This window comes from Coloeus monedula (genome assembly GCF_965178545.1).
Source record: "Coloeus monedula genome assembly, chromosome: 1".
NCBI lineage: Eukaryota > Metazoa > Chordata > Aves > Passeriformes > Corvidae > Coloeus > Coloeus monedula.
In genome coordinates, this window is record NC_138781.1 from 148,522,305 (window position 1) to 148,544,083 (window position 21,779).

The 21,779-nt window shown below is 42.1% G+C and overlaps 1 protein-coding gene across 1 annotated transcript; it reads left to right on the top strand.

The window, feature by feature from the left end:
* Positions 1-1,231: 1,231 nt before the first annotated feature.
* On the top strand, positions 1,232-14,463 carry SQLE (squalene epoxidase; the record flags this gene model as incomplete). The annotated part of the gene is made up of 11 exons (XM_082286097.1): positions 1,232-1,525; positions 3,599-3,851; positions 4,142-4,322; positions 6,958-7,054; positions 8,257-8,370; positions 10,004-10,175; positions 10,975-11,070; positions 11,624-11,766; positions 12,825-12,921; positions 13,393-13,480; positions 14,271-14,463. 11 exons carry the CDS (start codon positions 1,232-1,234, stop codon positions 14,461-14,463), a joined length of 1,728 nt encoding a protein of 575 aa, XP_082142223.1.
* Positions 14,464-21,779: the final 7,316 nt, after the last annotated feature.

Genomic DNA, 21,779 nt, shown 5'->3' on the forward strand with positions numbered 1-21,779 from the left:
TCACAAGGGCAGGGAGTGACAGGACAAGGGGGAATGGCTTCAAACTGAAGGAGAGTAGGTTTAGATTAGATATTAGTAAGAAATTTTTTACTGTGAGGGTGGTGAGGCACTGGAAGAGGCTGCCCAGAGAAGCTGTGGATGCCCAGTTCCTGATAGTGCTCAAGGGTGGGGCTTTGAGCAACCCGGTCTAGTGGAAGGTGTCCCTGCCCACGGCAGGGAGTTGGAACTAGATGACCTTTAATGTCCCTTCCAACCCAGCTCCTCCATGATTCTATGATTTCTCCGATGGGTGTTGCTTTCCGGGCCCAAACAAGCAGGGGACACGGCAGCAACCCAGTGCTCTCGGCCTCCCGCCGCCCCTCAGCGACCCCGCCCCTCATCCTGTCACCACGGCAACCCCGCCCCGCCCTTCGCGTCACATCGCCCGGCGGGCGCAAGCCCCGCCTTCCCGGCGTTCCGATTGGTCGGCGGCCATAGCGCCATCTCGGCATAGCGCCGCCGATTGGCCGGCGCTGCTGAGGCACGGGCGCGCGGTACCCGCGGGGCGGTGGCGGCCGTTACTCATTAGCATGGCCGCGGGCCGCCCCTCCCGCGGGCCGCCCCCGCCATTCGCCCCTATTGCCCCTTGTTCCCTCCCGCACACCCCATTCCTGCCGCGAGGCGCCGCCGGGCGCCGGAGCCGGGTCAAGGAGGGAGGCAGCGGCACCGCATCTTCTCTCCGTGAGACGGCTGCGGGGTGCCCTGGCGCGGGCAGGTAGAGCAGAGCATCAGCCGCGCCTCCCTGGGCGTGCACCGTCCTCCCCCCGCCCCGCGCGGCGCCGCTGCCTCATCCCCGGGCGTGAGGCTCCGGCCGCATCGCCGCCGCCAGCGGAGGAGAGTCCCGGCGCCGAGCGGGGCTGGGCACGGCGGAAGGGTGACCCGGGGGGCGGTGGGACGAGCTCCAGCTCCTCCGGCATCGCATGTCCGGGAGGGAATTCCTGAGAAGACGTTTTATATTCTTTTTTTCCGGTTTCGGAACCTCCGTCCAGGCTCCTGTGGCAGCCTGGCGAGGTGGGGCTTGTTCCTCTTGCGGGCCTCCTTGTTTTTCCATTGAGATCTCCCCACCTTCCACTGGAAAGGAAATCGTCGCTTTTCAATACATACATTTTTTTATCCCTTGCACGAAACCCTACTTTGGGCAGCATCTATCGACGGTGAAGCTTTGGAGCAACAATCGAGAACAGTGACCCTCATGATGTGGACCTTTCTGGGTATCGCTTCTTTCATTTACGTGTATAAGAAGTGTGGAGACCTCATGACTTACGCTAATAAGGAGGTGCTGCTCTCCGTGCTGGTGTTTTTCTCGCTCGGCTTGGTGCTGTCGTACAGGTACCACTTCAGGGGGCCCAGGCAGCGGCAGCAGCAGAAGCAGAAGTCGCACCTGGGGGTGCTCTCTGGTGTGCTCTCAACTTTGCCGCTGGTTGGCTTCTTCTGGGCCAAACCCACCCCGGGATCTCAACAAGTTGAACAACCCAAATCCAGAAAGGTAAGTTCGATTCAGACACGGCACATGGGCTGCAAGGTCCTGCTGCTCTTCCCTCTGGTCACTGACCCTCTGCCCTGGTGTGGGAAAAGAGCTAAGAAAGGGGTGGAGAGGGTTTGTCTTTAGATGCTGGATGTTTGTTTTGTCATATTTTGTGTTAGTTTTGGATGGCAAAAGAAAGAGTGAAACTTACTTAAGTGGTAGACCAGGGATTTTCTAGCGTCAAATCAAATATGTTTGAAGAAAGATTCAGAGTGAAGGATTATTATAGGAGCAGAAAAATATGTTCAGTTGCTAGTCTGTGATAAAGGACTGGAGCATCTCTCTTATGAGGAAAGTTGCTGAGTGACTGTCCAGCCAGGAGAAGAGAAGGCTAAGGGGGTTCATCATTTCATCAATGTATGTAAGTACCTGAAGGGAGGGTGCAAAGAGGACTGGGCCAAGGTGACAGGATGAGAGGTGATGAGCACAGACCAAAACACAGGATGCTTGCTCGCATCAGGAAGCCCTATTTACTGTCAGGGTGACTGAGCAATGCAACGTTTGGTGGTAGTCTCCATCCTTGAAGGTATCCAAAACACGGTCCAGGCCAGTCTGCTCTGACCCTGCCTGAACAGGGGACCAGATGATGTCCAAAGACATCCAAAGACCTTTTCCAACCTCTGCCTTTCTGTAACTCTCTAATGAGCTTACTAATATTTATAGATAAAATACATTTGTTTAGACAACTGCAGATAAGAGTTACTGGGAAATTATTGCTGACCTATTGCTTGTACAATTGGTATGGAACCTGCTCAGATAGTCAGTCTGTTCCCTTGAGGCCAGCATTGGCCTTGCTCTGGGGCAGTGGAGAGCTGTAGGTGGTGCCTGGAGCTTAGCGGGAGTCCTGCCGTCCAAGGCTATGAACTGGACATAGATATCCAGTACATCTGTGGTCAGCAGTATTTGGCTACTTGCCTATGTACTTCTGGGCATTTTCACATGAGCACTGACCCCTTGCACAGAAGAACATGAAACTGGTTTTGACTGCAAGTCAAAGGTTTTTGATTTTTATTTTGTTTTTCTGTTAAAGCCTGCCTTTGCCCGTTTCTTGTGCTACCTGAATTCAGATACTTTTGCACTCCCTTGCTGTATTGTAGATATAAACATTGTGGCACTAGAAATTCTGATGTCAGTGTTGTTTCACTGATGCAATCGTATTTTTACCAATGTCAGCACTGCAGTGCTGAGGCATTTGTGAAAGACTGAACTGAACTCTCATCTACCAGCTGGACAAATGACTTGCAGCTTTGCACTGGAGTTGCTCTTAAAACTATTTTTTACTTTGAAGTGTATTAGGTGGTGTTTGGAAGGTTCTATAACATAGCTGGTTTAAGATACCAGTTTCTTTATTAAATGATGCCCAATCCAATGTATGTCAATTCTTAACAGCTTTAAATGTAGATGAATGGTGATTTTGGTAATACTTCTAATTGTTAGATGAGTTTTCATTTCAGGACCACTTCTTAATAATATTTCCCAGGCACCTGCTTTTGCTGACACTTTTCCCTGTTGAATATTACCATAAGTTGCTATTTTGTTAGTTAGGTAGGTTCACTTAGAGTGTAATTAAAAAGGAATATTTTTTCTAGAAAAATATGTTTTCCAGTAAATCTAGTACCTTTTTCATTGTAAAGTGCTAAGGCCTTCATGCTGCGCTGGTTCACTGGCATGAAGGTATCAGTCTTACTTCACAGGACAAGAATATGGGACAGCCTTTTCTTACTGCCTTTTATAGCAGCTTTCAGTCTCCCTGACAGCTTTGTTTTGGTTTGTCTTTGATCAACAGGGCAGGTTGAACCAGGGTCTTGATTTTGTTTGCAGGGGTGTTGGTTTTTCTTTCCTCTGCTTGTTGTGCTTTTGTTACTTTGTAGAGTATGACTGATTCAATTTTGGACAAAACTAAACTGGAAGATGCCTTCCAACTACCAATGCACCCTCAATCCACTGGCTCAGAGTGCTCCAAAGTCAGCTCTTGACAGGGTTATGGTACAGATCCATAGGCACATGTAACTTTGTTGGCTTTGTTTTCTAAAGGGTAAAAGAGAAGTGAACTTCTCAGATGTGTATCTGACAGAGACCGCTCCAAATGCAGCATTGTCACCCCGGTATGATCCAGAAATTATCATTGTGGGGTCAGGCGTCCTTGGTTCTTCCTTGGCCACGGTGCTTTCAAGGGATGGAAGGAAGGTGACTGTGATAGAGAGGGACCTGAAAGAACCTGACAGGATAGTTGGAGAACTGCTGCAACCTGGAGGATTTAATGCTCTTCGAGACTTGGGTCTTGAAGGTGAGTACATTTGAAAATGTATATAGATCTGTAACACAAGAGTTACTGCACTCAACGATGTATTTAGTAAAAGCATGCCTACAGGAAAAATTAAGAAAAACATTATCTGCACTTTACATTTGAATTAAAATTGCTTGCTTATTTCCAGCTTGCTGTTTTGAAAATACTCTTCTTTCAAAATGTATATTGTGCTTAAGAAAATTGGATCCTATGTAAGGAAATGCCTTTCATAAATAATTAAGCTTTCTTAAAGACTTGTTTTAACCCATCTGTTGGCTTATATCTTGCAGATACGGTAGAAGGTATTGATTCACAAATAGTAAATGGTTACATAATTCATGACCTAGAGAGCAAGTTGGAAGTTGAGATTCCTTATCCAACATCTGAAGACGGACATGTGGCCAGTGGAAGATCTTTTCATCATGGCCAGTTTATCATGGGTCTCCGAAGGGCAGCTATGGCAGAGCCCAAGTGAGTCATGTTGTGGATAGAGCAGTTGGGAGCCAGAGATTCAGAAGCATTGTTCCCATCATTTGCATGAGATTCCTAAACCATTTCCCTCTGTGCCACCACGGAGGGCTGTGATCAACAAGAGTGAGAGAAAGTAGCAGCTACAGTTATTCATTCTGCTCTCTGTAGACAAGTTCATAAGTTACATACACATCATATATATCACATATATATCACCCTTTGGGGCAACTTAATCTTTAAACTGCAGGAGTATGTGCTTTAAATATTAGGCAACGTATTTGGCCATCTGTGTGAGAGATGGGTTGATTCTCTTCTGCTGATTCTTGGGTTTGGCATTTTACCAGAAGTAGTGACCTCTTCTTGGTGAGCAGTGCACAGAACTTTGGACAAGACATGAGTGGCAAATCTGGCACAATTTCTTAGATTACAGAATGGTTTGGATTAGAAGGGATGACCTTTAAAGATCATGTTGTCCAACCCTCCTGCACTGGGCAGTAGCATGTAGCTTTTCCACTGATGTTATTAGTGATGGTAGAAATCAAGTGTTTACATTTGCATGTTGTTTTGCTTTCTTTTTTGACAACAAGAAGTGAGACAAAATAACTAATAAGAAGCACTAAATGGAAGTAGCTTTTTCCAGTTACTAACTTGTATGTTTCAGAATCTTGAAGACAGCTTCTTTTCATAATGAAGAGAAAAAATAGTATTTGGTATTTCCTCCTAGCTGTTTTCTTTCTTTTATACAAGAGATGAGAGGTAAACTTTTTTTTGAAACAAAATAGATTCTAGGTGCTGTTTTCTGTGTGGTATTTTTTTTTGTGTTGTCTTTTCTTCCCCCCAAAATAATTTTTTCCCCTAAGAATATCATAACACCATATGTCCCCTTACAAGGGAAATATGGCATTATCATATTTTTCTGAACATCTTTATTCTGAACTGTAAAATTGCTTTCTCCTTTCATTTTTATTATATCATATGAATTACTAAAAGTGGTACTAAAGATAGCAGCTCTGTAGTGCAGTTAAAATTAATGGTAACTGTGTTCACTAGCTCTGAAAGCTAAAGCCTTGTTGAGTCTCTAAGTTCAATGAAATTTGGGCATCTGATTCTCAACTTGTGGGAAGAACTCCCAAGTAGCTGTACACAGTCTTTGAAGCAAAATTGTTTGTGACTTAAATTAGTTTTTTCCCATTTTCTACACACTCTTTAATGTTTGTTTTGTGTATGCTTATGCTTGCTTGACATTTAGTTTGTGGCATAGAAAACTGCATGTTTATGTGCAGTAAAAGATCAAGAACTCTTAATAGTGCCAGGAGATTTTGGTTTTTATTACGAAGTTTTTGAAGATATAGGGGATAATTATTACTGATTGGTATATCCTCTTTATAAGTACTAGGCAATATGAATGTATTTGAGATGAGTAAAGTTCTTTTTGCAACAGAAAGAGTAGGGCATCATTGGTTTATAATAATAAACTAATTATATATAATTATAAACTGATTTATAGAGGATGACAACCAGAAGAAGTAAGCACTTACATAGGTAACTGAACTGACAACTATAAAAGAATCTTAAAGCCAATAGCATCTGCAGGAATCTGATTCCTTGGCATGCTGCTGCACTCCTTTGCTGTTGAGGTTTCTGTTGTGTGCTCACTCATAACCATTCATATTTTGATACAGCCAACATGCCTGTTGCCTGGCAAATTAAGCCAGTCACGATCTGCTCTGAAATGTCCATGCTGGATGACATGTAAAGAAACATTAATTGAACTGCTCATATTCCTTCTAAGAGCCTAAAATAGCAGCTGTTGTATTCTCATGTGCACCTTTAGCTCAGTTCTTCAAGATGTGGAATATTTGCGAGGGAAAGAGTGTCCCATTTCGAGCTGCTAAGTCTGAAGTGCTGTGATGAGGTCTAACAGCTCAGACCCAACAAGGGATATAAGTTTACAGAGATTTAATTTCTGAACCCAAAATAGCTCTGGTTGGTCAATAGAAGCAAGGGATGCTCCATACGAGCATAAGCATTAGCAGAACTTTAAAAGCATAAACAGAAAAAAAACCAAACCAAAACAAAACCCTATCCTGAATTCCTGAGGCGACTAGCTAGATATCTGTGTCCTAAACAGGTTAGGTTAGTTTGGACTGCTCTGAGAATTAGACTTTTATCTGGTGTACATGTTAAGGGTTTAAGTGCTGCTGATCCTGCTTTTTAATTCTCCTTGGAGTTAGGTCTCACCTGCATTGTCAGCCACTTCCCAGCATTTAGCAGGGATGACTCAGTCAGCTGCCTGATTTCTGACCATTATTAGCTGTGAAACTCCTCTCAGCATCTCTCACCGGGCCGTGGGGCACAGCTGGGGACTCTGCTAAGTGGCATGGTGTTTATGATAAACAGTATGGTTTTTAGAATATTCAGGTATAAAACCAAAGGTAATGTCAAAGTGAAATTTATGACCAACACATTTTGACATTTAATGTGACTTCAGAAAGTGCTCACGATTACTTTTTTTGCAAAATTTAAACCATGTTGGCAGAGACAAGATCGTCGAAAATTTGGTTTTCTTTCTGTATCTAGTGCCTTGAAATGTTGGCATCATGAATCCTCTTCTGTTTAAATCCCTCCATTTCAGTGCAAAATTCATTGAAGGGACTGTGTTACAGTTACTTGAGGAAGATGACTGTGTTGTGGGCGTTCAGTACAAGGACAAAGAAACTGGAGACACTAAGGTAAGAGTTTTCTGTTATAATCTTTGTTAAACTATTGAGAAAATTGAGGGTTGCTTAATATATATATATATAATTTAAAAAACCCTTGTATTTCAGATCATTGGTACAGGAATAATGCAGTTATTAAGGAAGTGAAAGATTTAATAAAGGGAGATTATTTTCCAGCGCATACTAGAATATGGGAATTCTTGTTATAACTTTTTATGTGGCTTCTGCTTTCAGTGTCTCTGGAGAATTCAGTTCATTATTTGTTTCATTAGTCATGTGTCTGGAATTTAAAATCTTTTGAGAGTTCCTGATGAAAAAAACAATATTAAGATTTGTTCTTTGCCTGTGTATAGTGGTCTGCATTTCCACATATACTGCCACCATCTAGTGAGCTACTGAAAATGAAAAAGTTACCTGTTCATAGAGACAGCTCTGTCTGGTCATTCCTTGGATGACAGAAAGAGAATTCTGGCATTTTAAAGCTAAACTGCTGGCTATATGCTATGAAACTGTGTGAACTTAATAAGTTTAGAAAAGACCAGTTTGGGTAGAACCTCTGTACTGAAGTTCTGGATATGCTGCCTATTCTTCAGGAAAAGCAAATCTGTAATCTTCTTTGTGGACTTTGAAGTTCCTTTGCTGCCTAAAGTTATGGAGATGAGCTCTGATGGGGAAGATGGGAATCTCCAGCCTATGCCCTATGTTCCAAAGTAGACTAGGAACTGCTCAGAGTTCCCTGCTTGGTCTTTTAAAGAAGAGCCCATATGCTTACTGCTTGTCAGTTTGTTACACTTTGGTTTGGTTTTCTTTAGTTGCTTATGCATAGTTCTTTAATTTGAAATTCTTCTTTGTTTTCTTTTTTCTTATGAAGAGCATTAGAGCCTGAAGGGAGCAAATACTCCTTTTTTATTGTCTTTTTTTAAGCCAACTTCCTACACAGTTCCCATAGCTGTGTTTTCTGAATATGTCTAAAAAAGCGGTAGTATATTGTTAGATCAGCTTGTGTAGCAAACAGGTAAGTATGAATATAAGGAAGGCAAAACCCACAGTATTTCTTGATACATATGTTGTTAATATGGCCTGTGATCCTCTTAGATGCTTACTGTTTTTTAAACATCTCATTTACAATTGTAAAGGAGAGCTTGAGAATTGCTTCTCATTGTTCTGAAGCAAAATTGTCAGTGTCATACCTTTATTTTTAATTTATGCTGCAGGAACTTCATGCTCCACTTACAGTTGTAGCTGATGGACTTTTCTCCAAGTTCAGGAAAAACTTGGTATCCAACAAAGTTACTGTTTCATCCCATTTTGTTGGTTGCATTTTGAAGGTAACTTTTATGTATAATACTGTATAAACCACTATCCTGCTGCTTCTTAATGTGGGTCTGAATTTCACTGAGTATGTTGCTATTCATTTCCTTTTCCAACAGAATCAATTAGAGCTGTGCTTTTAGGTATTTATCCAGCTGTTCTGTCAGTTTCTGTGTCCCTTTGAGAAGTGCTTGGAAATTTTGTTCTATGTTTTTAACTCTTGAAGTGTTGATGTATATTCTGTCCCAGCTTTAGGAGATAGTTGAACTTACTGTGTCAGACTTAACATCATGTAAGTTACACTTACAGATCAGATTTTCAATTCTTAGAACGCTTTTAGTATCTCTGAGCCTGCTTCGGCTTTGTTTTTTAAAGTGGATATGGTTGTTAAAAGTTAGATTTCTGATTTTAGGAGTGGAGGATAGGGTTAACCTTAAGCATATATATCATTGAACAAGTGGGTGTTTTAAGATAATGGACTGTGATTCAGCATAACTACTTTAAACTGAGCGCTGGACTCACTAGACTAGTTCATAGAATTTTTTTTTAAGAAAAAACATTTCAGCATCTTAGACCACACATAGCCACTACTTTATATTAGTGCTGTGTCTTAGTTAGCACTAAGCTCTGGATCAAAAGTAGGCACCATTGTAAACCTGGAACCCAGCTGGTAAAATTGTTTCCCTGGACATAGGTGTCTTGACAGGCTTTTGTTAAGATACTGGTGCCTAAGGTGGTGACACTCCTTTTTTTCTTTTTTTTTTTTTTTTTTTTTTAACAATAGTTATTTTTATTTTATAACAGTATTTGTTCAGGGAGTAAAAATCTTGAATTTTAGATCATCCTAGCAACTGTGAGTCAAACCACCTATGTTTTCTACTCCAGAAGGTAGAATACTCCAAATATCTGAAGGTGGGATACCTTGTAAACAGGTACACATTTGCCTTCAGGACCTATAAACTTCAAGAGAGAAGGTGGTATCCTGGTTTTGGACTGGAATCTGAGTTGGTAGCTGGGTGGTTGGAGAATCCAGGTAGAAATTCTGTCTGGATCTTTGTGTTGGCTGCATTAATTGATGCATTAACAGCAAAAGTAATTAAGGGAGAATGAAACGAAGCTAACAGAATTTTCACTTGAGTGGGAACACTGACTTGTAGGACCTTCAGCACTTTTTGGGTCTCTAACCTAGTTAGTATTGCCTAAGTTTCTCTACTTTTGGAATCTCCTTTAAGACCTCACTGTGATTTTTCTTCAGTTGGTATCTCCAAGTAGTTATATTTAGACTGGTGTTTTTCTTTCCCTCCCACCACTTTCTTTATGAAAAGAGAACAAAATGATCTTACTGAAAACCCCTACATTTATTACATTACAGGTTTTCAATGGCATATACTAAATATTGATGAGGTATTCAAATGAAATGGATAAGTTAGTGATTCTAGTAAATACTAAAAGGTATTGGCAAAAGAATTGTTGCTACACTAAAATTCAGAACTTTCTTCTTGAAAACATTTCTTCATTTAAGAGAATAATAACACGAACTTAATATGATATAGGATTTTATTTAAAAGTGTTTTAGAAAATTATTTTGTATGTCTGATGTTTAATATCCTTTCATTAATCAATCTTTCTTCCCCTTCTTTCCTTTTTAAGGATGCATCACAGTTTAAAGCTAATTATGCTGAACTTGTTTTAGCTAAAACGAGTCCAGTGCTAATCTATAAGATTTCTTCAACTGAAACTCGGATTCTTGTTGATATTCGAGGAGAAATGCCAAAAAATTTAAAGGAATACATGATTGAGAACATTTATCCACAACTACCTGGTAAGCCTAGAAAGACTTCTAGAGAATTGTCACATTTAAATATGTCAAAAAAGAAGACACATTTCATTGAATTCATAGAACCATGTCGCTTTTTCCATGTGTGTGGTCACTGTTTCAGTAACCATTTCCCCTTCTTTGGTTCCACACTACACAACAACACATACAAGTTTGTTCAGATCACATCTGTGAGATTAGCAATTCAGAAGGATTATATAAAGCTCTGGGGCCCCTGGCACAGGAAAGACATTGACTTGTTGGAATGAGTCCAGAGGAGGTCACTAAATAGACCCGAGGGGTGGAGCACCCCTCCTATGAGGAGAGGTTGCAAGAGTTGGTTTTGTTCAGTCTGGAAAAGAGAAGACTGTGGAGGGACCTAATTTTGGTCTTCCAGTACCTGAAGGGTGTCTACAAGAAGGACGGGACAGGACTATTGACAAGGGCATCCAGTGGCAGGACAAGGGGGAATGGGTTCAAATGGAAAGACAGTAGGTTTAGATTAGATATTAGGAACAAATTGTTTTCTGTGAGGGTGGTGAGGCATTAAAACAAGTTGCTCTGGGAAGTTGTGGCTGCTCCATCCCTGGAGATGTCCAAGGCCAGTTTGGATGGGGCTCTGAGCAGCCTGGTCTTGTGGAAGTGTCTCTGCCCATGGCAGGGGGGTTGCCACTACATGATCTTCAAGGTCCAATTCCAACCCAGACCATTCTGTGATAACTCTAAAAAGAGATTAAAATGGATTGTGTACAAATTATTTGTGACTTTGTCTAACTGCTGTAACTAAAATACTTGGTTATTGCAGATCACTTAAAGGAACCATTCTTAATAGCAGTTCAGAATGATCGTTTAAGGACTATGCCAGCCAGCTTCTTGCCTCCTTCAGCTGTAAACAAGAAAGGTGTGTATTATGAAATAAAAGGAATGAAAAAGGTATTATAAACATCTTCTGGGGCATAGGACTTTGTTGTCATAGATGGGTATTTGTTGTTCAATACAACTGTCTCATAAATCTTCTATGAACTATAATATTTTGAAAATGTGTACCTTGGGCATAATTTAACTGGAATGTTTATATTGACAGCAGATATTAAATCAATGCCTGCTTTATCTGTAAATTTAATTTACTCAGTTGTTCAACAAATGTGGTCTTTTTAAGAAACATGATTAAAAAAGTAAAGAAATTAACTTAAAAAGCGTGTTCTTTGACACATGCATATGTATAGGGAAAAAAATAGTTTGACCTTGATCATCTTAAAGCCATTTTAAGCCTTTTAATTTAAAGACATACTTCGTGGTTTCTTGGTTTTGTTTTTTAATTTCTAGTTGTTATTCATCTTATTTTCTAGTGGGAATGAATTTTTAGTAAGTTTGATGTTTTTTATAGAGGATTTGAATTTTAAGATTATGTAATGGTTGTGCAGCCTCCTATTGTTTTTTTCTCTTCTACCTAGGTGTTCTTCTTTTAGGAGATGCATATAATATAAGACACCCTCTAACTGGTGGAGGAATGAGTGTTATTTTAAATGATGTTAAAATATGGAGAAGTTTGCTTCAGGATATCCCAGACCTTTATGAAGATGCTGACGTTCTTAAGGTGATTCTTTGTTTTGGATTTATTTTAGACAGCTTTTGCTGCAATTTAGTGACACACTTCTAAGTTTTATGCAGTTCTCAAAACTTTGGCTTTGAAATCAGACATCAGGCATTTGCCAGTTGAGCTGTGGGCTGTGACTGCTGTGTGGCAAGAGGCAGTTTCAAAACTTTGCACACTGACCTGCTGTGTTTTACTTAAGGAGACTGGTGTGCTGTGTCTAGTCAGGATGCTTTGCTAGGATAACCTGATACTCCCATTTTAATAATGTATTTGTAACCAGATTGATCCTAAACATGGTGGGTTTGGACCATTACACTTGTGTGACTGGAACTTGGACAATAATGAGCTTGTGTACCCAGTCTTTCAAGAGACATCTCAGTGCTCCGCTGGCCTCTTTCCTGCTGCATTATTCTGAGTAGTAAGTTAGAAAGCATCCTTCTCTCCCAGGATCTACACAATCAGTATTCACGCAAGGTTTATTTTTTCAGTGAGACTTAGTCCCAAAATTCTGATGAATAGATAATAAGATTTCTTATTTATTTGCTTACTGCTTTTAATGGGATTAGACATATTGCCTAAATTACAGATAGTATAATTGTAGACTACAAGTAGATGATTCAAAAAGTGTATTTGAAAATTGAGAAGCACTTTGAGGAGCCCTGAATGTCAGGACAGTTTGGGACTTACCTGACCACATGCAGATACCTCCATCTCAGCTAGTCACCTCGGACTCCCAGTTATTTCCTACTTATTATCAGTCAATTGAGGGAACTAGCTGAGCATTATCCTTCAAGTTTCAGCTGTATCCCACCTAGGATGAGATGAAGCATGCTCTGAAGCTACCTTTTTTCCCCTATATTATTGCAAGAGGAACCTGGATAACTGGTTCAACGAGTTTCCAAATTTCCTTAATGACCTAGCTTGGAATCGATCTAGCATATCACTAAATCCCTTCTACATGTTCATGAGCATGACTCTTGCCACCTCTTTGGGAATCTTTTGAATGTTCCTTTGTATTTACTGACAGAAATACTACTTTTTTTATTTTTTTTCCTCAGGCAAAAAGAACATTTTACTGGTCGAGAAAAAAATCTCATTCTTTTGTAGTGAATGTTCTTGCCCAGGCACTTTATGAACTATTTGCTGCCACAGATGGTAAATATATCTTAAAGATAACCTCTGACTGATTTCAACTTGGTAAATAAATATGACTGGGAAGGGCATGTGCATGTCTCTGTGTGTGTGTATGTATATGTGTGTGTATATATATATATAGTTATATATTAAAAATATATAAATCAAGGAATTTTAATAAGTTTTCTTGTGTTCTCTGCCTAGTTTTTTAGACAGAATTTTAGCAATGTGAAGGCAAGTCTGGAGTTAGTATTAAATAACAAACCAAAGAAAAACTCCAAAACGAAGAAAACAATAGTCAGTTAATACAAAAATATATAGATATTCTGTAAGACTATCCTTTGTATAAATAAAAGCAGCTTAAAGTCCAGCTCAATAGAACAGAACAACAGCTACCAAAATCCTGGACTTAGTATCAGTATTGTGTATGCAGAAAAATATTTCAGTATGCGTTGATTATATTTGTTTTATTCATTTTAATTCATTTTGTAGATTCCTTGCATCAGCTAAAGAAAGCCTGTTTCCATTACTTCAGACTTGGAGGAGAATGTGTCTCAGGTCCTGTTGGATTGCTCTCAGTGTAAGTTCACTGTGCTGGCAGTGGTTATTGTGAGCCCCTGTGAGATCTGCTTTGCTCCCCATCAGACAGCTCAACACAGGGAGGATGGCCCACATGAGTCTAGATTAAGATTATACTAAAGGTTGGAGCTTTATTAGAAACTGTCTTTAAGTGCTGAGATTGTTTGGTTTTGGTTTTAATTTTTTTTATTACTATTTTCCGTGTAAAAATGGCCACTAAAAGCTAGTGGCAGCTAGTGTAGTTGGCACAGGAATGTGAATGAGGTAGAGGGGTCCAGACCAGCAGAGCAGTTGATGGAGATGTTTCCTACTTGTCAAACTGAGAGTAGTGAAGTTGAGGCCTCCCATAAAAAGCTGTAAGGAGCTGGGAAATCTCTAGCTATGAAGGTGTTTGAATGACCCCTCTGAAACTTGTGAATGCACAGTAAATCCTACTATTCTGAACATATGAGAATGAGTGGTTTTATATTTTTCTCTCTTTGGAATGAGAGCTAAAACTGAAAAGCCTGTTTAAAATATTCTTCTGGTGGAAGATAAGGTAGAAAAAGAGTCCTAGAAATGAAGGAAAAGCAGCAGTGTATGTTGGCTGTGCTGTAGAAGTAAATGTAGAGTGTGGAGCAGCCCAAGAGAACCAAGTTTGTATTTTTCAGTTGAGTTGGCAGGACCAGATCTGCCTAAATCAGAAGGGGGTGTGTGATCTTGAGTGGAGATCTGTATTTGTAAAATGGAAATTTGTAAGTCCTTTCTGATTCTGTTTATTTACTAGTTTTATCTGTTTATTTTTAATGCAGGTTATCTCCTAAACCAATGGTATTGATTGGCCACTTCTTTGCTGTGGCCTTATATGCTGTTTATTTTTGCTTTAAGTCAGAGTCCTGGATCACCACGCCTCGAGCAATTTTCAGTAGTGGAGCTATTCTTTACCGGAGCTGCTCTATAATATTTCCACTTATTTACTCTGAAATGAAGTATTTAGTCTATTAAAATCCAGGGAGAAATGACTGGAGGGAGAAAGCATGAAGATCACAATGCCTTCAAAATCTTTGGACATGTACTATTTAATATTGTATTATGTTCTCCTCAAAATGCAATTTCCTTGATAAGGTTTTAACTTAATTTTGGTTTTGTGGTTATATACATATATATTATATGTAAATATTCTTTTCTTTGCAATTTAAGTTCAAAAAGGAGTTAGCTGTTTACAAGGACCATAATTAAGTGTTGACATAGTAGATAATTGCCAGTTTTGACAGAATTTCTTTCCTTGCTTTATGCATTGCTGAGTGCACCACTAATATTAATAAACTGAGAAGTAAAAACTGTAAACCATATGCTGCTATTATCCTTCATGCTTTTTTCTATTCTGTAGTTTCATAGACTTAATTACTGTGAAATATTGTAACATTCTTGATTTGGTTATTTCATTAGGATTTGCCTCTGTTCTGTTTCAGTTGCAGCTAGGATACTGCTCTATTGACACTTCAAAAGATACTATAAAGGATGTCAGATCTTGATGTGTCACTAATTTCAGTTTCTGTTGCAAGTGCCATGTCGCTCTTCTGAATTCCTTCTTTTCACCAGATTTCATTTTAACAAGTAATAACTAAACCTTTGCTTTGTTGGCTACTGCAGTGCACTCAGGTAGTGAAAGCATGTTTTTGAAAATTTCTTCCTATCTCACTTCCTTTTAAAACCTTGAAAGTTTAGGGTTGTTTTGCTTGGTGTGTGTGCAACTGAAGTTTAACACTGCCATGAACTGAAGCACAGCAACAAACTGTATCCACTGAAACAAATTCAGTCCAGGCTATTTCCAGTAGACAGTAATCTTTAATATTACTTCTAAAATTAATGAACAGCACCATGAAAGTGTCCTTTTAATACTTGGAGTGTGGTGGGATTATTTTTCCTGTAGGAATTACTGCATGCTACTAAAGAGTTCATGTCTATTCCTATTGGTCACTATTCCTATCAATGTTCTTGTTATCAGTGTGATTTCCTTTGCTCTTGTGCATCTGCATTTTCTCTACCTTTCTTATGATTGGTTTGGGTTTCGCTGTATGGCTCTACTCTTTTGGCTTGCCTAAACAATCACACGTGGGTGCAGCCAACAGTCTGGAGAGCAACAACAGATTTTGTTCTTCTGTACTGGTGAAACTGTGACTCTACCTTGAAAATGACAGACTGCATAAGCTGTGTATAAACATACATTTTATCTTGGACTGTGAAAAAAATCTGTGGAGAGACTTTATTTAGTATTTTATTTGATGGATATTTCAAATTATCTTTTCTTTTCCAGAAGCAAAATATGTATATTTTTCTAACCATGATCACTTTTGATACCCTCTTGAAATTACACTCATCATGAATATGTCTATGTTGAAACTTTGGGGTAAAGAACTAATGTTTTCAAATATCATTATAAATGGTAACTAAATTATGCCCCTTTAAGGGTACACAAAGTTTTCTGAATTTATACAAGTGTTTTCAAAATTTGTGACAATTTTGAAAATATTGATTAATTTTACTTTTTTTTAAATATTATTTGCAGTCAGTCTCTTTAAAGTCATGGATAAAAAGTCCTGAGCCAAATACACATCCTCAGCTTACGTAAATAAAAAGTTATTATATCTGTAGATTATTTTTGTTGTGTGTCTCTGGTTAAAGAGTTTTGTAAATTCTGATTTATCTGCTTAAATTTACACATATACGTAAGGAGTTTTTCTTTTCTTTTCCTGAATTCAGTGCCTGGTTAAGTGTCTTGATGATCGGGGTAGACCTCACTTACTGGAAATTGCTGGGGGAGAGACAAATCTTGTGTGTGTGTGCATGTAAGAAGGGTCAACCTGAAAATATGACCATGAAATGGCTATGTGCCTTGTCCTCAGGACAAGAGGAAGGGCTCACTTTGAAGTATCAAACAGAGTGGGATCGTTGGGACACAGGGCAACACAGGATGTGGGCTTCTGGCGGAGATTCCTGATGAGTTGGTCTTTAGTAGTGTTGGCTGGGTGCCTTCTCCCGCTGGTTGGTGGCCCACCAGCTCTGCCCCAGAGAAGAAGAGTTGCAGGGCAGAATTTCAAGCTGTGTTCTGCAGTCCCTGACTGCAGTTATTTTCTCATGGATGCAGAGGGATTTTGGGGGGTGGAGAAGAAGTAATGAAAAAAACAGTTCTTGAGTCAGCTGAGCCTAAGAAGAGTAAAGCTGTCAGTGAGTGAGTAATGCCCATAGGTAAAATGGCCAAAACTGGAATCCAACAGCAGCCAGTGCTAAGCCACAGCATGCAGCAGATGGTCTGTAAGAGTCCTGACTTTCATTTTCTACACCTATATGCAGGCAGTTTTAGAGAGCAATAAGGTCCCTCCTCCTGAGCCTCCTGTTCTCCAGGCTAAACAACTCCTGTACCCTCAGCAGCTCCTCCCAAGGTCTGTGCTCTAGACCCTTCCCCAGCTCCGTTGCTCTTCTCTGTACTTGCTTCAGCACCTCAGTGTCTTTCTTGTGATGAGGGGCCCAGAACTGGACTCAGGATTCAGCTGCTGCACTGCAGAAGGATTAGATAGGAAAAGTGTGTGGAGCATGCTGCCTGTCCTGGCCTCCCATGTGTAAGCTGTGACCTGTGCTACTTCAAAGGCTGCTCACATCCCCTAAAACCTATGTTGTTGGGGTCCCTCCCCTGCCGTGTGGCCCTGGCAGAGGGGCCCTGAGGGCACAGGCACGGGGTTTCCCTGCCCCTGCTCAGCCTCGTTCCCATGGGTTGGTTTGTGTTCCCTGCGCGGGCAGAAGGACCCTCGGTCCGTGACTGGAACAGTTCCTGGGCAGAGCCCCGGCCATGCGGCTGGAGAAATAAACATCCCTGAAACAGCTATCAAGAATCTGTCTGTCCGTATATATTTCCTTTCCACGGGACTCCTGGTTTGATATATGCATGTTGCAGTATCCCCACTGCAACATAATGGTGGAGATTTGTGAGCAGAACGATCCCCGATCCCTAAGCGACTGATTTGTGTGAGTAAACCCTGGAAACTTTGGATTCCTCTTCTTGGTTTTGTTTTGCTATTCCATATCTAAACTATGGAGGAACGGTGGGAAGACTCTTGGCTTTCAGAGCCGCATATGGACATTTATCGCAAACTTAAAATGATTCTTAAACAACGATTTGTAAATTTTAGCTTGATTCAAGCACAAAAAGAACTGAAACACTTCCTGGCATGGTTAAGAACTTTTTCTATGTTTCTTGGGATTTAATTATTACCAAGGGCTTTTGGAAAACCGTTTGGACACAGTTAATATTGGAGTCAAAATATATGCCGATGGAAGAATATTTTCGTGAATATTATTTAATTACCGAGGCTGTTGAGCAATGTCAGCTGTGTCCTGGCGAAGGGAAGCCTGGCTCAGGGACCGTGCGGCCCAGGCCACGTGCACCGAGCGCTCTGCGAGCAGCAGCGAGGCAGTTCCCGCGTGCGGGCGGAGCCACGCGAGCCGCAGTGTCGGTGGCGGAGCGAGGCGCGGCGGGAGCGGCGGGACCCGGCGGTGCCCGCCCGGCCCAGCACAGCGCGTGGTGGAGCGAGCCCCGGGAACGCCCGGCCGAGAGGGGCGGCGTGCGGGCAGCGGCTGGCGGCGATGGTGGAACGGAGCCGCGCCCGGCCGAGACGCGCGCTGGAGCAGGGCACGGGGGAGTCGTCGCTCGGGGGCCCGGCCGAGATGTGGCTGCAGCGCCTGGCAGCGGCAGCGAAGCTGCGACCAGAGGAGGCGACGCACGGAGAACTGAGCGGCGCAGCCCGGCCCGGCCCGCGCAGCCCCGAACGCGACCCCGGGAAGAGCGCGCAGGCACCAGCAGCCCCGACAATTCCAACACGGGAGCGACCGAAGGAGAGAGCAAAGACGCAGCGAGACAGAAAACAGCAGCCACTCGGAAAAAGGAAAAGATCATAGTACCTAAGATCTTAGGAATAGTAAAATGGTATAATGTTAAGCAAAATTATGGTTTTATAACAAGGTGTGACAACCAGCAAGACATTTTCGTGCATAGAACTGCTATTAAAAAGAATAACCCTGAAAAATGCATCCCAAGCTTGGGAGATGGAGAGGTGGTGCAATTCAAAATTATACAAGGTAGAAAAGGGTTACAAGCATCGCAGGTCACTGGGCCTGATGGTGTTCCTGTAAAAGGCAGTATATATGCAAAAAATCGTAGTCATGTTAGACAATATGTCCATTGTAAGCCCCCCCTACAGTCTCCCTTTCCTAATCCCACCTTTCCCTTTTACCCTATGTCCTATTACCCCCAGTGTATTCCTAATCTGTTTTTTCATCCATGGTTTCCCTCACAAAACCATGCTTTTGCCAATTGTTTCCCCAAAAATCCCTTTCCAATGCCGAGTGGGGGATGAAAAGGGGGAGGGAAGAAGTTAAACCCTCTCCTGCCTCAGTTTCCCCACAAAGCATGCTCAGAGAGTTCTGTCTCCCTTCTGTCAGCCCTAAGATGTTCCACAGAATCTGACTGGACATTTAAAGACTCAGGAGGGTGGCTTGTTTTGTCTTGAAACTGTTCTCGTTATGTTTATCCAGTTGTTTTCATTCTCCTTTTATTAAAATAAAACGGGTGAGGTGTTGGGGTCCCTCCCCTGCCGTGTGGCCCTGGCAGAGGGGCCCTGAGGGCACAGGCACGGGGTTTCCCTGCCCCTGCTCAGCCTCGTTCCCATGGGTTGGTTTGTGTTCCCTGCGCGGGCAGAAGGACCCTCGGTCCCGTGACTGGAACAGTTCCTGGGCAGAGCCCCGGCCATGCGGCTGGAGAAATAAACATCTCTGAAACAGCTATCAAGAATCTGTCTGTCCATATATATTTCCTTTCCACGGGACTCCTGGTTTGATATATGCATGTTGCAGTATCCCCACTGCAACACTATGTGTTGGTGTTTGCTGTAATACTGTTGGGCTCATGGGTTGTTTTGTGTCAGTACAGCCTTAATTTACTGTTGACTTGTAGTCCTTGTACATACTGCTCTCTGAAACCATCTTGTGTATTCTGGACAAAAGTGACATCCGTTCAATCCAGAATAAATATGGGCAGTTGATAAATTATTCATCCCGAAATTCTGGCTTGCTCAGCATGACAGTACTACATGGAAAATAGTGTCAGCAGTTCCTAAATTGTTCCCTGTGAAGCTTCAAAGAGCTGCACAAGCTCCTGTGCTATGCAGAGTGAACAGAGGCATGACACAGTTTGCTGAGGCAAAATTATTCAAGGTACTGACAATAAAAGCTGACAGGGTATTTTAAATGGTAACTGAAATCCACTGTTAATATAAGCAAAGTAACATAAATAGGAAAAACAATCCTGATTATAGAATAATTTGTTTTGGAAGGGATGTTTAAATCTCATCTACTCCAACACCACTGCAATGAGCAAGGACATTTTCAGCTAGATGAGGTTGCCCAGAGCCCTGTCCAGCCTGATCCTGAAAGTTTGCAGGGTTGGGTATCTGCCATCTGTCTCTGTGGACAACCTGTTCCAGTGTTTCAACACCCTCATTGCAAGAACTTCTTCTCATTCCTAGTATGAATCAACCCTTTTTCAGTTTAAAACCATTGTCCTATTGCAACAGGTCTTGCTAAAAGGTTTGTCCCCATCCTTCTTATAGAACCTCTTAAACTACTGGAAGGCCTCAATAAGGTCTCCCTGGAGCCTTCTCTTTTCCAGGCTGAACAACTCCCTTAGCCTGTTTTCATAGGAGACTTGCTTCATCCTCTAGTCATCTTCAAGGCCCTCCTCTGGTCCTGCTTTAATAGTTCTGTGTTGTCCTTCCTGTGCTGGGCACCCCAGAGGTGGATGCAGGTCTCCAGGTGGGGTCTCACAAGAGCAAAGCAAAGGGGGACAATCACCTCCCTTACCCTGCTGGCCCTGCTGCTTTTGATGCAGCACAGGATACAATTGGCTTTCTGGCTGTGAATGCACATTGCTGGGTCATGGCCAGACTCCCATCCACCAGCACCCCCAAGTCCTTGGCAGGACTGCTCTCAAGCCATTTGTCCCCCAGCCTTTATAAATACTGGGACTTTCTTCAGTACATATGCAGGACCTTGCATTTGGCCTTGTTGAACCTCATGAGTTTTCCATGAGCCCAGTCTTGAAGCCTGTCAAGGTCCCTGTGGATGGCATCCTGTCCCTCAGGCATGTCAGCTGCACCACTCAGCTTGGTCTCATCTGCAAACTTGCTGAGGGTGCACTTGATCCGAGTGTCTGTGTCATTGATAAAGATATTAAACAGTATTGGTACCAATACAGACCCCTGAGAGATGCCACTCATCACTGATCTACATCTGGACATTGAGCCATTGACCACTTCCCTCTGGATGTGACCATTGAACTAATTCCTTATTCACAGAACAGTCCACCCACCAAATCCATATCTCCTCAATTTAGAAAGGATGTAGTGGAGTACCTTGTCAAAGACCTTAGAGAAGTCCAGAGAGCTGACATCTGTAGCCCTTCCCTTGTCCACAGATGAACTCACCCCATCACAGAGGGCCACTGGGTTGGTTAGTCAGGACTTGTCCTTGGTGAAGGTGTACTGGCTGTCCTGAATCACCACCCTGTTCTCCATGTGCTTTAGCACAGCTGCTAGGAGGACCTGCTCCACGATCTTCCCAGGCTAACAGATCAATAGGTCCCAGGGTCCTCCTTTCTACCCTTTTTAAATGGTGCAGTGTTGCCCCTTTTCCAGTCATATGGGACTTCACCTGACTGCCATAACTTCTTGGATATCATGGAGAGTGGCTTGGTAACTACATCAGCTAATTCCCTCAGGACTCTGGGATGCATCTTGTGGGGTCCCACAGACCCAACTTGTTCAGGTATGTTCAGGTTCCTCAGGTTCCTCACAAACCTAATATTCTCTTAAGTGGGAATTACTTTGTTCTGCTGCCTTGTTCCAGAGTGCAGTTTCCAGGGTGTCCTATTGTCCTTAAAATTCAGGGTCTTGATTTTGCTCTTTGCCTGACCCATATCCCTCAGGAGTGTGAACTCCACCACTGCATGATCGCTGCGGCCCAGGCTGCCTCCAATCTTGATGTCCCTGATTATCTCACTGCATTCATGACCATCAGGTCCATATCATATCCTCTCTGGCAGGGCTGTCCATTACCTGGCTCAAGAAGTTGCCCTCCATGCATTCCAGGATTCTCCTGCATTGCTTACAGCTCACTGTGCTACTTTCCCAGTAGATGTTGGGGTGGTTGAAGTCCCCAGCAGGACAAGAGCCCGTGAGTGTGATGCCTCCTGCAGCTGGAGCAGGAAGGCT